General features: G+C 55.4%; 1 protein-coding gene across 2 annotated transcripts; it reads right to left on the bottom strand.

The window, feature by feature from the left end:
- Positions 1-2,280: 2,280 nt before the first annotated feature.
- On the bottom strand, positions 2,281-14,067 carry MAPK13 (mitogen-activated protein kinase 13). Of its 2 annotated transcripts, XM_066236188.1 has the most exons (12): positions 13,837-14,067; positions 12,873-13,002; positions 11,613-11,671; positions 5,135-5,243; positions 4,953-4,982; positions 4,488-4,535; positions 4,250-4,364; positions 4,043-4,114; positions 3,427-3,506; positions 3,113-3,191; positions 2,849-3,022; positions 2,281-2,610 (listed from the first exon to the last, which is right to left on the bottom strand). In XM_066236188.1, the coding sequence occupies exons 1-12, from the start codon at positions 13,953-13,955 to the stop codon at positions 2,531-2,533; spliced, it is 1,095 nt and encodes a 364-aa protein (XP_066092285.1). In that variant the 5' UTR covers positions 13,956-14,067; the 3' UTR covers positions 2,281-2,530. The 2 variants fall into 2 exon arrangements, with proteins under 2 accessions (XP_066092285.1, XP_066092367.1); XM_066236270.1 differs by lacking the exons at positions 11,613-11,671; positions 12,873-13,002; positions 13,837-14,067 and adding exons at positions 7,424-7,524; positions 11,319-11,432.
- Between the last annotated feature and the right edge of the window lie 858 nt (positions 14,068-14,925).

Below are 14,925 nucleotides of genomic sequence, written 5' to 3'. Positions count from 1 at the left end.
GCGTCTCAGAAGGCAGTGAACTCGGGGATTTAGACTCAGGGGACCTGGGGCTGTTTAGTAACCAGCAAGGTCAGGGCGATGGCAGGACACCGCCAGCCCTTCCCACCATCTACTCCTCATTGACAGGGACACTGGGAGAGAAAGCAAAATCCATGGGCCCAGGCAGCAGTGAGCTCAGAGAAACGGGTTACATGGGAGGGAAGGATGGGCGATCCTGGAATCCTGGTGTGGGTTAAGAGCCTTTCGCACAGTGGTTAAGGCTGCTCCATGTCAAATCCTGAGTCCAGGCCCTGGCCGGTTGACTCAGTGGATAGCATCAGCCCAGAGTGTAGATGTTCCTGATTTGATTCCCAGTCAGGGCACACATGAGAAGCGACCATCTGCTTCTCTTCCCCTCCCTCTCCCCCTTCTCTCCCTCTTCCTTTCCCAGTGGCTCAATTGGTTTGAGTGTCAGTGCCAGGTGCTGAGGATAGCTCGGTTGGTCCGAGCATCAGCCTCAGGTGCTAAGGATAGCTCTGTTGATTGAGCATTGTCCCCAGAGAGGGGTTGCTGGGTGGATCCCGGTTGGGGTACATGCCAGAGTCTATCTCCCCTCCTCTCAAAAATAATGTAACATGTAGAGGGGGGCCTGGTAAATCCTGAGTCTACCACTTCCTAGCTGTGGGCCTTAGAATCTTTCGGGGAGGAGGTGGTGTGGCCTCAAGCTTTTTTTAATAGACATTATTTGAGGCTTTAAAAAAACAACCAGACACTATTTTTTTAGAGCAGTTTTAGGTTTATGGAAAAATTATGCACTGAATACAGAAGGTCCCATATACTTCCCCACCCTCACAGCTCCCCTATTAACATCTTGCTTTCGTGTGGGACATTTGTTACAACTGATACAAACTAGTTCCTGTACATTATCAACTGAAGTCCACCGTTCACATCCTGGCTCACACTTGTAAGACCCAAGTGTCTTACAAAATAGCTTCACTACCCTAGAGATGCCCTGTCTGAGCCTCAGTTCTAGTATCTGTCAAATGGGCGTGCGTATAAAGCTCATCCACACCGCTCAGTCTCCACTGTAGGTTCCTATTTCAGGCCTCTTGACAATTAAGTGGTACAGAAATCAGCTACATGTTTCCCGAAATGTGGCCTGATATCAGAATCGTGGGCTCGGGTTGAGGGGGTGGTGGTCCTCATTCACACATTCTAGGGTCTCAAGCCCAGGCCTGCTAAACCAGAATCCCTGGGTGAGGCCCAGGAATGTGCATTTTAACCAGGTCCCTGGTGCACGGGGAAGTTTGAGACCCACTGGATCCAGGGCAAGAACAACGCGACCAGGCTCCCGACTCTTGACATATGGAAATCTGTCCTACCTGGTTTCCAAACCTAAACAGAAGGATCAGAGCCGCTGTCTCGCTAAAGCTCAGTGGTGATGGATCGTTCCAGGGGAGGGGAGGGAAGGGAGAAGAGGGGAGGAGAGGGGAGGGGAGAGGAGAGGAGAAAGGGGGGTAGAAGGGAGAAAAGGGGAGAGGAGGGGAGAGGAAGGCGCAGGACAGTGTTCTGTGGAGCCTGGAGAACCCGGCTCTGCTTGCTGCAGCGCCCCGCCAACCAGCCCGCTGCCGTTTCCTATCTTGATCCCTTATCGCTCGCCGAAAATAGCCTGCACGCAGTCCCCCCAGCTGCAGCTCCCTCTACAACTGTCTCAGTTCAGCAGCCAAGCACGCTTGGCTCTGTGACAGCTCCAGGCCCGGAAAAGGGCCCTCCCCCGTGGCTATCTGGAGGATGCCCCACGGGAATAGTGCTCTCCAAAAAGTCGTGTCCATGCAGAACCTCACGAAGTGACCTTATCCGGAAACAGGGTCCTTGCAAGCATGAGTAAGGACTGAGATGAAATCATGTTGGACTAGGGTGAACCCCACCTTTCATAGCTGGTGGTCTTGTAAGAAAAGAGGGGCGCAGACAGACACGGCCAGGGGAGAGGGCCCTGTGGAGACAGAGGCAGAGAGTGGGGCTGAAGCAGATCCAAGCTAAGGACACCACACAGACCTCCCGGGAGCCCCGGCAGACCACAGAGAGGCACGGGAAGAGGCGCGGCCCTGGCAACGCCTTGATTCAGACTTCCAGCCTTCAAATCCTGCGCGCGTTCATTTCTGTGGGTTTAAGCTATCCCGGGTGCAGTTATTTCTCACGACAGCCCTGGCGGACTAACGCCATCGCCGAGGTAGACCCCTCCGCCGGCTCCGCCCGCCCCTCTTCCACTATGGCCGAGCAGGAAAAGACCCCGCATACAGGTGAGTCTCCAGACGCATTTAATGTGGCCGGTCGCGACCAGAGCTGTTTCCTCCCGACCAGCATCTTTGAGATCTGCATCGACCAGGCCCGCTTCATTCACAGGGACAAGTGCCCTCTGTCCTCTGCTTGGAAGGCTATGTACTCCAAGAAGGGTTCAGTAGTGACAAGTACTGGTCCTGGGGGCAGTGTCTGGCAGGAAGGGGGCACGTGGTGGTCCCCGGGCTCAGCCAGGGGTCGGCTGGACAGGTCACTACAGCTTCATGCCGCTCCGGCGTCGTGAGTCCTTCCGGGCAATGGGGCTGAAGTTCACAATCTCCTTGAAGATGTGCTCTGAGAAAGGCAGGGGCTCGAGGTGGGTGGGGGTGCTGAGGGCCCAGCCCCCGGCCCCACAGACAGAGCACGGAGTGGCAAGTCAGCCCAGGAGGAAGAGAGAGGCACAAGGAGACAGTCCCCAGGAGGGCAGAGCGGCCAGCTGAGGCCAGGCTGGAAAACGAGGGAGGCAGAGGAGAGAGGCCGCAGAGGAGAGAGGCCGTGGGCGGGGAGGGCAGGGCCCAGCCCAGGCTCTTACGCTTCCATTCGTCCACTGTGAGTTTCTCGTGTTCTAAGGAATCGTCAAACTTCGGGGCCTCTGTCTCCTCCTCGGGGTCCCGGAAGGGCTCAAAGAAGGGGTGGGCGAGGGCCTGTGAGGCCGTCAGGCGCTGGTCCACGTCCAGCTCCAGCATCTTCTCCAGCAGGTCCGCGGCTGCCATGGAGAGCAATGCACAGAGCCTCACACCCCGGCCTGGGGAGGCCCCCCGGCCACCAGAGCACAGAGCCCCCGCCCCGGACTCACCCTGCGGGCTGGCGCGCGGGAACAGCTGGGAGAAGTCCTTCTTGGGGCTCTGTGGCAGGGACTGGATATAGGATTTGGCCTGGAAGACAGAAGAGCACTGAGTGATGCCCAGCGGTCAGCCCCTTGGGGTGCAGGCCTTGGGACGTAGAGCAGGGGTTCCAGAGAAGCCCGAGCTAGGCTGAAGGCTCCAGTCAGAGGCCAAAGCGGGCTGAGGGCAGAAGCACCTGCCACAGCAGAGGGCGGCCCGGGGAAGCCCTCCCTCCCAAAGGCCTGCACCGCCTGCCCCGGGTCGGCCTGGGCACGCTGCCGCTCACCGCTCGGTCCTTCAGCTTCTGCACAAACTCTGCCCCCGGGACCCCAGTCACTTTCAGGATCTGGGTCAGCTGGTCCAGGTCTTGCAGCAGGTTAAGGCTCGGCCGGGCTCTCTGCGGGCGGACCTGGCGCTGCCTTCGCCCCCACCCTCCATCACTGCCCCCCAGGCCTCTGAGCGCCCTCTCTGCTTTGGGAGGGGAGGGCCATCCCTCCGGACTCAGGTCTCCTGAAGGCTTCCCTGGCCAGGCCAGGTTAAGGGTCCCGCCAGTGAATGCTTGCGGACGCGCGTGTGGCCCCAGCCCTCCTCCCACTCAGTCCCGCTGGTTGATTCCTGGCCACGTCCCCAGCGGCGCACGGGGATTGGCAGGGCAGCCCACCCCTGCGCCTCCACGCCTGCACCGCACACCGGACACCCCGCCCGTGGTGCCAAACCGGAGGTGCTTCCTCCGGGGGTCGGGTTGACGGGGTTGCTTTTCATCGTTTAGCTTATCTGCACTTTAAAACGGTTCTACCCTGAGCGTGTATCACTCTGCATTAAGAGAAAGACTTAAGTAAGATCAAGTGTCTTTTGAAGGAACGACTCCCTGGTTGGGGTCTGTCTTTTCCAGTCAAGGATACAATCTTTCCCCTTGAACAGCGTTTTCCCGGTCAGCATCTCTGCCATGATACAGCCCACGGACCAGATGTCCACTGCCGGGGATAGGAGGAAGAGTCACCCGGACCGCTGACCACGACCTGGCGGCCGGTCAGCCCAGTGTAACCGAGACAGCCTGGGGGAAGCTGCTAGGGAAGACCCCCAGCCCCCCTCGGGAGCTGACCACTGACCAGTCTGGTTATAGTGCATCCAGCTGAGGATGACCTCGGGGGCCCGGTACCAGCGGGTCACCACGTAGCCCGTCATCTCGGCGTCTGCGTGCCGTGCCAGCCCGAAGTCCAAGATCTATGACTCGGGGACACAGGGGAAGGGTTCGCTGAGGACAGCAAGCTCTTGGAGCTGCCTCGGGGGGCTGCTGCAGGAGAGGGGCCCACCCCGAGCCCCGCGGACCCTGCCCGGGCCGCTCACCTTCAGCTCACAGTCCTCGTTCACAGCAAGGTTGCCCGGCTTCAGATCCTAGATGAGAGGCGAGAACGAGCGCCTGGCTGAGGGGCCAAGACAGGAGGCAGTCCCCACTGGGCCACCGCCCAGCGAGTGACCTCACAAGCCACTTCTCCTCCCTGGGCGCCAGCCTCCTGTGTGAACTGAGGGGTGGACTGGGTGCCCTGCGGCCCCGCCGGCTCTGAAAGGCTCCCAATGCTCAGAGCCTAGAACACCAGCCGCAGGGCCCGCTGTTTGCAGCGTTTCCGCCCCCCACCCCCAGGGTCCCCAGAACAGAGCGGCTCCTTTGAGGCACGCCTTCCTAGGCCAAGGCTGGCTCTGAGAAAGCCACATCCCAGGTCCCCAAGCACTGTGCCTTCCCTCCACCCTTCCCTTCCCCAGCTGTGCAGAACCCCTCCAGGGTGGGCGGGGCCGTGGCGAGAAAGCACTCACCCTGTGGATGACCCCAGCGGAGTGGATGTACTGTGTGGGGACAGAGAGAGAGAAGGGTGGGTTCCTTCCGCGCCCAGCCTCATGCCAGGCCCTTCACACCTGGCTCCGAACCCCCGCCCGCCCCGGTGGTGTGTTCTCCCGACCCAAGGCCGGGCCTCCCACAAACCTCCGCTCCCACCCACCTTAAGGCCCTTGAGCATCTGATACACCAGGTACTGGATCTTGTCTTCACTGAACTCCATGCCCATGATCTTCTGCAGGTCTGTCTGCATGAAGGGCATCACCAGATAGCTGCAAAGCACGGGGGCTTCATGTACGGTCCCAAGTCCCACTCAGCCCACGTCAGAGCTCCGAGGAGGGGCGAGGGGCCGGGGCAACACAGAGGTCTTAGAGGTGACTCCCTTATGTGTGCTTAGAACTAGCCCAACCGCAGCCAGCCAGACCCCCGCACGGCCTCCTGGCTCCCGGCGCCCAGTCCCCAGCCTGGCCGCGGTGTCTGCCTAGCAGGCGGGGAGGGGGATGGGGGACACAGCTCAGCTGGGGCGTGCCCAGGAAAGCCAAACAGAGCTGCGTTCCTCTCGTCAAACGTGCCCCCTCCTTGCCCTCCTCTACGCCGCACAGAAAGCCAGAGCTGTGACTCGGGAACATCTCAGTATTTCCTCCCGCTTCGGCCCAAACCTTCTCTCCCAGGGGTCACCACGCCTGGCTGACATGGCTCCAGGAACAACCCACAAAGTCTGCCCTTCCAAGAAGGAAACAGTAAAGCAGTTTCCAGGAGGGTGGAAGGAGGGAGGGAGAGGCAGCTAAACCACTGCACCCGCTTAAGCGATTGCAGAACGGGCCCAGCAGCAAAATGTAACTTACTCGAGGTAGTGACAGCAAAGTCTAGAAATGATAAAGACTGAAAAATGAGGAGTCACAGCCGGTTGGCTCAGTGGATAGAGCATCAGCCCAGCATATGGATGTCCCAGGTTTGATTCCCAGTCAGGGCACACAGGAGAAGCACCCACCTGCTTCTCCATCCCTTTCTCTCCCTCTCTCCCTCTCTCTCTCCCTCTCTCTTCCCCTCCTACAGTCATGGCTCAATTGGAGTGAGTTGGCCCTGGGTGCTGAGGATGGATCCATGGCCTCTGCCTCAGGCACTAAGAAGAGCTTGGCTGCTGAACAATGGAGCAATGCCCCAGCTAGGCAGAGCACTGCCCCCTAGTGGGCATGCTGGGTGGATCCCAGTCAGGGCACATGCGGGAGTCTGTCTCTGCCTCCCTCCTCTCACTGAATAATAATAAAAGACTGAAAAAGGAACATTACAAGGAAAACAAAACCAGACATAGTGGAAGCCATTTCTGTGACACTGTGACATTTTGGAGCCTTCTGCCTGACTGCACCCAGCTCCTAATGAACCCTGCTCCATGCACAGGCCCCGTCCGCCTCTGTCTTTCACCTCTACGCGGACCCTGGTTCTTTCTTCCCGGCCCACAAACTAGCCGAAGTTTCACTGTGCTAGAACGCCCCTCCCCATGCCCTTGTTTCTTGACAAACTGCTCTTTCTCCCTCTTTCTGTCCCCACCAAACTTCTACGAAGGGTGGTCCTCACCTCTTGACCCCACTGCCTTAACTCCCAGGCCTCCAACAACCTGGTGTCTGCTCCCCACCCCACCGCCACCACCAAAACTGCCCTGATCAAGGTCACCGATAATGGCCCAACACACGCCGGCCCCCTCTCTTCCTGTCTGACCTTTGGCACAGTCCGACACGCCCTCAGGAGTCTCCGCCGAGGCCCCGAGGCCTCTGAGCAGGTGCTCGCGGCTGCTGGTCTCACCCTCCTGGACCTGCTCTTTGATGCTGACATTTTTATCAACAGTATCGTGCCATGCTTTGTACCAGCCTGTTCCTGGGCTTCGGCTATCACCTGTGGGTGATTATTCCAACCCAAATCCACGTTCCCAGCCCACACCTTCCTCTCCTGAGCTCCAGGTTTATTCCCAACTTCTGAATGAACACTTGAGTGTTCATAGGCTCCTCAAAAGTGAAGCATCCAAAATGGAGATCGTTATCTTTCTCCCTAGATCTGTTCTTCCTCCACCTTGTATCCAAGCAGGAACCTGGCACCCCTGACGCATGCCACCTGGCCCAGTCACTGCACCCCACAGGTCTCAGGCCTGCCCTCAGCACCCCGTCACCTCTACTCTGTTTCGATCGAGGCCTGGGTCTCCAAGACTCCCCTCCTGGTTCCCGCCCCCAGAGCTGCTCCCTGTTCCTCTATCGCTGCCACGAGAGCACACACCCCAACTCCACACTGACCGCATCACCTCCCTGCTCCGTGGACTGGCGGGATCAAGTCCACATGCTTAGCTTGGCCAAACCAGCCACACTAAACTTCTCAACACTGTCCACATAGTCCAGCCACTTCCACACACCATGGCCTCTGCCCCCATCGCTCCCGCTACCCCGATGCCTTCAGCCCCTTCTACCTAAGGCAAACCTCTACTCTTCCTTCGGGATTCAGTTCAAACGTTGCCTCCTCTGTGAAATCCCCCGAGGAAACATGCAGTCCTCGACACTCTCCCCATACCTAGAACATGGACCACACTACTATTAGCCTTCATTTAGAAACTGCACCCTCACCCCACCCAGACTCCTACCCCACCAGGAGGGCTAGTCACATTAAATTCCAAATGCTAAAGCCAGCAACTGGCATTATAAGAAAAACTCCACTTGATGCATATTTCAACGTAATGAAAGCCATATATAACAAATCCACAGCCATGATCATACCCAACAACAAAAAGCTAAAAGTGTTTTCCTTAAGATCAGGAACAAGACAAGGATGTGCACTTTCACCTTTATTCAACATAATATTAGAAGTCCTAGCCACAGCCATCAGACAAGAAAAAGAAATAAAAAGCATCCAAATTGGACAGGAAAAAAGGAAAACTGTTTCTTTTTTGCAGACATCATACTATATATAAACATCTTAAAGATGAGCCCCCAAAAACTACTTGTTCAGTCAAGTAGCAGGATACAAAATTAATATTCAGATATCTGTTGCATTTTATATACAAGTTATCAAAAAATGATATTAAGAAAACAATCCCACTTGCAACTGCATAAAAATATATCAAGAAATAAATTTAGGTTCTGGCCGGTTGGCTCAATGGGTAGAGGGTTGGCCCAGCGTGGACGTCCCAAGTTTGGTTCTTGGTCAGGGCACACAGAGAAGTGACTATCTGCTTTCCTCCCCCATCCTCTCCCCCTTCTCTCCCTCTTCCACTCCTTCAGCCAGTGGCTCGACTGGTTTGAGTGTTAGGCCTGGGCACTAAGAATAGCTTGGTTAGTGTGAGCACATCAGCCTCAGGTACTAAAAATAGTTCCATTGATTCCAGCATTGGCCCCAAATGGGGGTTGCCAGATGGATCCTGGTTGGGGTGCATGTGGGAGTCTGTCTCACTATCTCCCCTCCTCTTACATTAAAAAAAGAAAGAAAGAAATTTTACCAAGGAGGTAAAGACCTATACTTGGAAAATTATAAGATACTGAAGAAAGAAATTTAAGAAGATAAAAATAAATGGAAGCACATATTATGTTCATGGATAGGAAAAATTAACATCATTAAAATGCCCATATTACCAAAAGCAATCTGCAGGTTAAATGCAATGGCTTTTTTTTTTTTTTTTTCATTTTTCTGAAGTTGGAAACAGGGAGAGACAGTCAGACAGACTCCCGCATGCACCCGACCGGGATCCACCCGGCACGCCCACCAGGGGCGACGCTCTGCCCACCAGGGGGCAATGCTCTGCCCATCCTGGGCGTCGCCATGTTGCGACCAGAGCCACTCTAGCCCCTGAGGCAGAGGCCACAGAGCCATGCCCAGCGCCTGGGCCATCTTTGCTCCAATGGAGCCTTGGCTGCGGGAGGGGAAGAGAGAGACAGAGAGGAAAGTGCGGCAGAGGAGTGGAGAAGCAAATGGGCGCTTCTCCTGTGTGCCCTGGCCGGGAATCGAACCCGGGTCCTCCGCACGCTAGGCCGACGATCTACCGCTGAGCCAACCGGCCAGGGCTTGCAATGGCATTTTTCATGGAACTAAAACAAGTAATTCTAAAATTTATATGGAACAATAAAAGACCCTAAATAGCCTAAGTAATCTTGAGAAAGTAGAACAAAGTTGGAGTATCACACTACCTGATATCAAACTGTACTATAAGGCTACTGTAATCAAAACATCATGGGCCCTGGCCGTTTGGTTCAGTGGTAGAGCGTCGGCCTGGCGTGCAGAAGTCCCGGGTTCGATTCCCAGCCAGGGCACACAGGAGAAGCGCCCATCTGCTTCTCCACCCCTCCCCCTCTCCTTCCTCTCTGTCTCTCTCTTCCCCTCCTGCAGCGAGGCTCCATTGGAGCAAAGATGGCCCGGGCGCTGGGGATGGCTCTGTGGCCTCTGCCCCAGGCGCTAGAGTGGCTCTGGTCGCGACAGAGCGACGCCCCGGAGGGGCAGAGCATCGCCACCTGGTGGGTGTGCCGGGTGGATCCCGGTCGTGCATGCGGGAGTCTATCTGACCGTCTCTCCCCTTTTCCAGCTTCAGAAAAATACAAAAACAAACAAAAAAAACCATCATGGTACTGGCATAAAAACAGACACATAATGGAACAGAATAGAAAGCCCAGAAATAAACCCACACCTATAGTCAATTAATCTTTGTCAAAGGAGGCAAGAACATACAGTGGGGTAAAGACAGTCTAGTCAATAAATGGTGCTGAGAAAACTAGACAGATATATGAAGAAAAAGAAAGAAATCAGACCACATTCTTATACCATATACAAGAATAAACTCAAAATGGTTAAAATCTTAAATGTAAGACCCGTAACCATAAAACTCTTAGAAGAAAACACAGGAAGTAAACTCTCTGACATTGCTCTTAGTAGTGTGTGTGTGTGTATCTCCTAGGGAAACCAAAGAAAAATAAACAAATGGAACTACATCAAACTAAAAAGTTTTTGCACAGCAAAGAAACCATCAACAAAATGAAAGACAGCCTACTGAAGGGAAAAATATACTCACCAATGATATATGCAATAAGGGGTTAATATCCAAAATGTATAACAAACTCATACAACTTAACAACAGAAAACACAAAAAATCCAATTAAAAAATGGGCACAGGACCTGAATAAACATTTCTCCAAAGAGGACACACAAATTGGCCAACAGACACATCGTCACTCATCATTAGAGAAATGCAAATTAAAACCACAATGAGCCATCACCTCACACCTGTCAGAACAGCTCTCATCAATAAATCAACAAACAGCAAGTGCTGGTGAGGGTGTGAAGGGAACCCTCACGCTCATGCGTTGTGGGGTGGTGCACTGCAGACTGTCACAGTCATTGTGGAAAACAGTATGGGGATGCCTCAAGAAATTAAAAACAGAACTACCTTAGGACCCAGCAATTCCACTTCTGGGTTTTTATTTGAAGAAACCCAAAACACTAATTCAAAAAGATATATACATCCCTATGATCACTGCAGCATTATTTACAGGAGTCAAGACATGGAAACAACCTAAGTAGCCATCAACAGAGGACTGCATAAAGAAGATGTGGTACATACATATAGACAATGAAATAGTACTCTGACATAAAAAAAAAAGAATGAAATTTTATCATTTGCAACAACATGGATGGACCTAGAGAGTATTACGCTAAATGAAATAAGTCAAACAGAGAAAGACATACCATGATTTCACTAAAGAACAAACAAAACCGAAACAGACTCAGAGACCCAGAGAACGAACGGATACAGCCAGAGATGAGGGAGGTTGAGGGGCTGGGTTTAAAAGGCCAGGGGACTAAGAAGGACAGATTGGCAGTTACAGAACAGTCCCGGGATGTCAAGTACGGCAAAGGGAATAGTCAGTAATGTTGCAGTAACTCTGCACAGTGCCAGGCGGGTCCTGGAAATATCGAGGGAGACCCGTTCTGACGTTTCTGATTGGCTGACCATGATGCCGTACCACTGAAACCAATAAAAAATAATACTGAATGTAAATTGTAATTGAAAAATAAAGTTTTTTAAAGATAAAATGTTACCCCCTGCCAAAAAAACCAAAACATTCCATTCAAAATTACTGCATTGCATTTAAAATGAAAGCATGCTAACTAACAGAGGCTTTCAGAGCATTTGAAATAGGACTGGAAAAAAAAATCCACCTTCCGAAAGGTCTCTAAACTTTAGACCAGCCCCTGCGCTAGCCGAGCCATTTTTTGGTTCTGTCTGACTCTGTCAAACACTCCGCTAGCCAGAGGCGGCCAAGGCGTTCCTGATCCTTGTTTCATGCAAGGAAGAGGCTCAAGTTCAAGGTCCAGAGCCACACCTGGGCCCCCAGGGAATGTCCAGGTGAGCCGGTGCCCTCCCAGTGAGGACTGGCAGTGGTTATCTTGCCGGTGTGAGAGCTGGGTAACCTCCATTTCATCCTGCCCGCCTCTCTCCCCACCCTTGGCTGAAAGGAGCTGTAAGGAGAGAATCGCACCTCAACAACCCGAAGGTACGGGGACTGCAGGCAGGCAGCCCCCAACCCAGATCAGAGGATCTTCCCCCCACTCCCAACCTGCTCCCCCGTGGCCAGTAAGGACCGCAATGCCCGGGCCCCCAGCGCCGCCAGACTCACAAGTCCTGGAAGCTGCGCAGGCAGGAGGCCGGGGTGAAGACGTCCAGGAGCCCGATGACCTGGGGAGAAGGTGGCCAGTGAGGGCTGGGCAGCTGCTGAGCGCTGTCCCCACCTCCCCGGGGACCCAGGCAGGCACAGGACCACCCACCCTTTCCTAACACCGAACCAGCAGGGGGCAGGTCCCAGCCTTCCTGGAAGCAGTTAAGGGGTAGAGGCGGAAGGGAGTGCCCCTAACTGGGAGGGAGCTTGTGGTGCACAGCGGTGAGGAAAGTCCAGCTGGGGAGAAGGGGAGCTGGACGTTCCTGTGCTCACTGCCCCCGAGTCGGGTGTTCCAGGCAAGCAGCACACACCCATGCTCAGCTCAAGCAGGGACTCAGGCGAAGGGAATGGAGAAGGGAACAGAGAAGGGGCCTTCCTGCCAGGAGGCTCCCTGCCTGTCACCTTTGGCCTCCTGCCACATAGATTCCTGCCTGCCAAAGGGCCGGTTCAGAGCCAGGGGCAAGATCACCCTGGCTGGAGGCCAGAGGGAGGAGTGCTGAAGTGGAATGGGGCTTAACATGGGCACAAAAATTTGAAATCATTATTTTACACATTTGCTTTCCAATCTAGGTACACTGGAGCAAAAAGCCTGGTGGCCAGGCCTGATGCGGGGTCACTAGTTTTTCCAGCTGCTTCTCTCAGATTGAACGGTCTTGTAGGTTATGCACTGAGGCCTGGAGCCTGGTGGCCTAAACTTAAATCCCAGCATGGCATGGCCATTAACTAACCATACAATTGGGGAGGGTGCCTCAGTTTCCCCATTTGTACAGGGGATAGTGCTTATCTCGTGTGATACTCCCAGGATGAAACCAGTTGTTTTACACTAAGCTCTCAGAACACAGTGCCTGGCACTCAATACTGTATGTATGTATCTATTATTATTATTATTATTACTATTACTATTATCAGGATCACATGTGCAAACAGCATTAACCCAGATTCTGGGCAGCAGCTCTTAGATCTAGAACACATAACCAAGTTTCGCCCTTAACAGTGAGATACAGTAAGTTTGCAGTGCATAGAGCTCATTCTGACCCGCTGCCAGGAGACACTTTGCACTCTTCCTGGAAGTAGGCGGGGCAGGTCCTGTACCCCATCTTCACAACGAGGGGACCAGAGGGGCAGGGAGGCGGTCTGCCTTCCCCTGGCCCTGTCCTGAGCTCTCCGCACCCCTGGGGCCCCCTCCCCCCTGCCTTCCCAGCAGCCCCAGGCCCAGCCTACGTTCTCATGCTGCATGTGTTTCAGCAACAGCAGCTCTCGATAGGCTCGCTTGGCAAAGATCTCAGACTGGAAGGGCCGGCTTAGCTTCTTGATGGCCACCTTTTCCCCTGACCGCTTGTCGATGGCGGAGCTGTAGGGGCACAGGCAGGTCAGCGGGCAGCGCATCTACTACTCTATGGGCAGTGTCACTCCGGATCCTGGGTGGTACCTCCCAGGCCATCCTCACCCCAGTCCCTCTTGGTCTGCAGGCTGGTGAAGGGGGGGGGGGTGGCCAGGGTGCCTAGGATGTGCGGGAGCTAGCTGATGCAGTGCGGGTGGGGGTGGGGTGGGGAACATGGGGCTGGGGGCTGCAGAGGCGACAGGCACACACTGAGAGAGGTCGGTGCACCAGGGTCAGACACAGTTAACACCAGGAATCCAGAGCCGCAGGGAGCCTCACTCTGTGTAACTTGGCAAGTCACTTCTCAGTGTTTGGGTCTCGGCGTACCCATTTGGAAGAGTGGGGATTCACCTCGAGGAACTCTGAGGTCCCTCGTAAGGTTCAATTCTTGAGGAACCAGACCCAGTCCCAATTCAACCCACAGAGACCCCACAAAGCCAGTGAGAAGAGAGGGTGGCACCTGCGTGGTCCCAGGCCAGCCTCTGCCCCAGCCTTTTTGCCCACACTCGGTCTCCTTAGCCTCCCGCTCGCCCGGTTTAGCCCAGAAAAAGCCCCCGGCAGGGTCTTCCATGCCTGCGGGGCGCTGTGGTCCTGGGTCAAGGTGGTGGGCACGTGGCCCCGGGGCCCAGCCGGAGAGGGGACACGCAAGGCGGGTCTGGGAGAGCAGAAGAGGTGCACGGCCCGGCGCCGGCCGGCCGGGAGGGTCCCCCTGAACCCTGGGGCCTGAGTGCCCGCGGTCTGTCCGCGCCGACGCCCCGGGCGCCCCTGCACCTCCCGGCGGGCACGCAGGCCCAGGGACCTCACCACACGGCGCCATAAGCCCCGCTGCCGACGTGCGCCGGGGACAAGTAGGTCTTGGGCAGCTCCCAGGCGGTCTTGTTGATGTCCTGCTTGTAGAAGCCCTTTTTCCGGGTGAGGCTCATCCCGCGCACCCAATCTCGGCGGCTCCGGCACGGCGGCTGCTCGCTGCCCGCGGGGATCCCGGCACCCGGCCCGTCCGCCGTCCGCCGCACCCGCCCCGCGCCGCCCGCTCCGCCCCCGCGGGGGCGGGGCCGGCCCGCGGCGCGTCCCACCTGCCGGCTCGCCCAGGTACGCGACCAGCCGCCCTCCTGCCCCGCCCCGCCGCCAGGCCCCGCCTCTCCCCTCCAGGCCCCGCCTCTCCCCCAGGCCCCGCCCTTCCGGGCCGGCTCCGACAGCCGCGCCGCGAGCCCTGCGTTTGCGCCTGGGCGGCAGGTGCGCTGCCCTGCAGGGAGGGCTGCTCCGGGCGGGTTCGGGTGCGGGCGCGGGACCGGAGCTCGACGTACCGAGGGGACAAGGCAGGGCCTTCCAGCTCTCCCTGCACCCCCAGGACTCTGCAGAAAGATCTCCCGGGGGTATTGACGACCGTTTGGGTAAAACAAAACACAACCCCACAACCTTTTGATTATGGAAAGTTTCCAACGTATACAAAAACAGACAAAATAGCCCAGTGCTTCTCACACTTGCCTGTGAACACGAATCCCCTGCGGATTTTGTTTTTATTAAAACGCAGCCTCTGATTCAGTCAGTCTGGGGTTTGAGCCAACATCATATATTTATCACCAGCCCGTCTCCCCCCAGTCCCCACGCCGGGCTCAGAGGGTCTCCGGACCACGCTCTGATGGTGAGGTTCTAGCGATCCTCCGTGACCCAGTCCCTCAGCTCCAGCAAATTACATCACTTCAGTCACTTTTACTCTATCTAATCCCTCCGCCCCCCGTTATTATGAAATAAACCAGGCATCGTATAATTTCATCCATAAATATTTTTTTGTGTCTCTAAAAGTTACGGACTATTTTTAAAACATATCCCAAGATCATGTTTAGGGGACCTAAAATTAACAACAGTAATTCTATAATAAACACCTGGTGCAGG

The sequence above is a fragment of the Saccopteryx bilineata genome, chromosome 1 (assembly GCF_036850765.1).
Source record: "Saccopteryx bilineata isolate mSacBil1 chromosome 1, mSacBil1_pri_phased_curated, whole genome shotgun sequence".
Classification (NCBI taxonomy): domain Eukaryota; kingdom Metazoa; phylum Chordata; class Mammalia; order Chiroptera; family Emballonuridae; genus Saccopteryx; species Saccopteryx bilineata.
Note: the sequence above shows the minus strand (reverse complement) of the source record. Positions and strands in the feature narration are given on the sequence as shown.

Excerpts from the sequence above, each read along its gene's own strand:
- MAPK13 (XM_066236188.1), bottom strand. The coding sequence starts at position 13,955 with ATGAGCCTCACCCGGAAAAAGGGCTTCTACAAGCAGGACATCAACAAG. Across the intron at positions 13,003-13,836 it reads GGGGCTTATGGCGCCGTGTG|CTCCGCCATCGACAAGCGGT; the intron begins GTGAGGTCCCTG and ends GTGCCCCTACAG. Across the intron at positions 3,507-4,042 it reads GCTGTTCAAGGGGAAAGATT|ACCTGGACCAGCTGACCCAG; the intron begins GTATCCTTGACT and ends ACCTGCTGCAAG.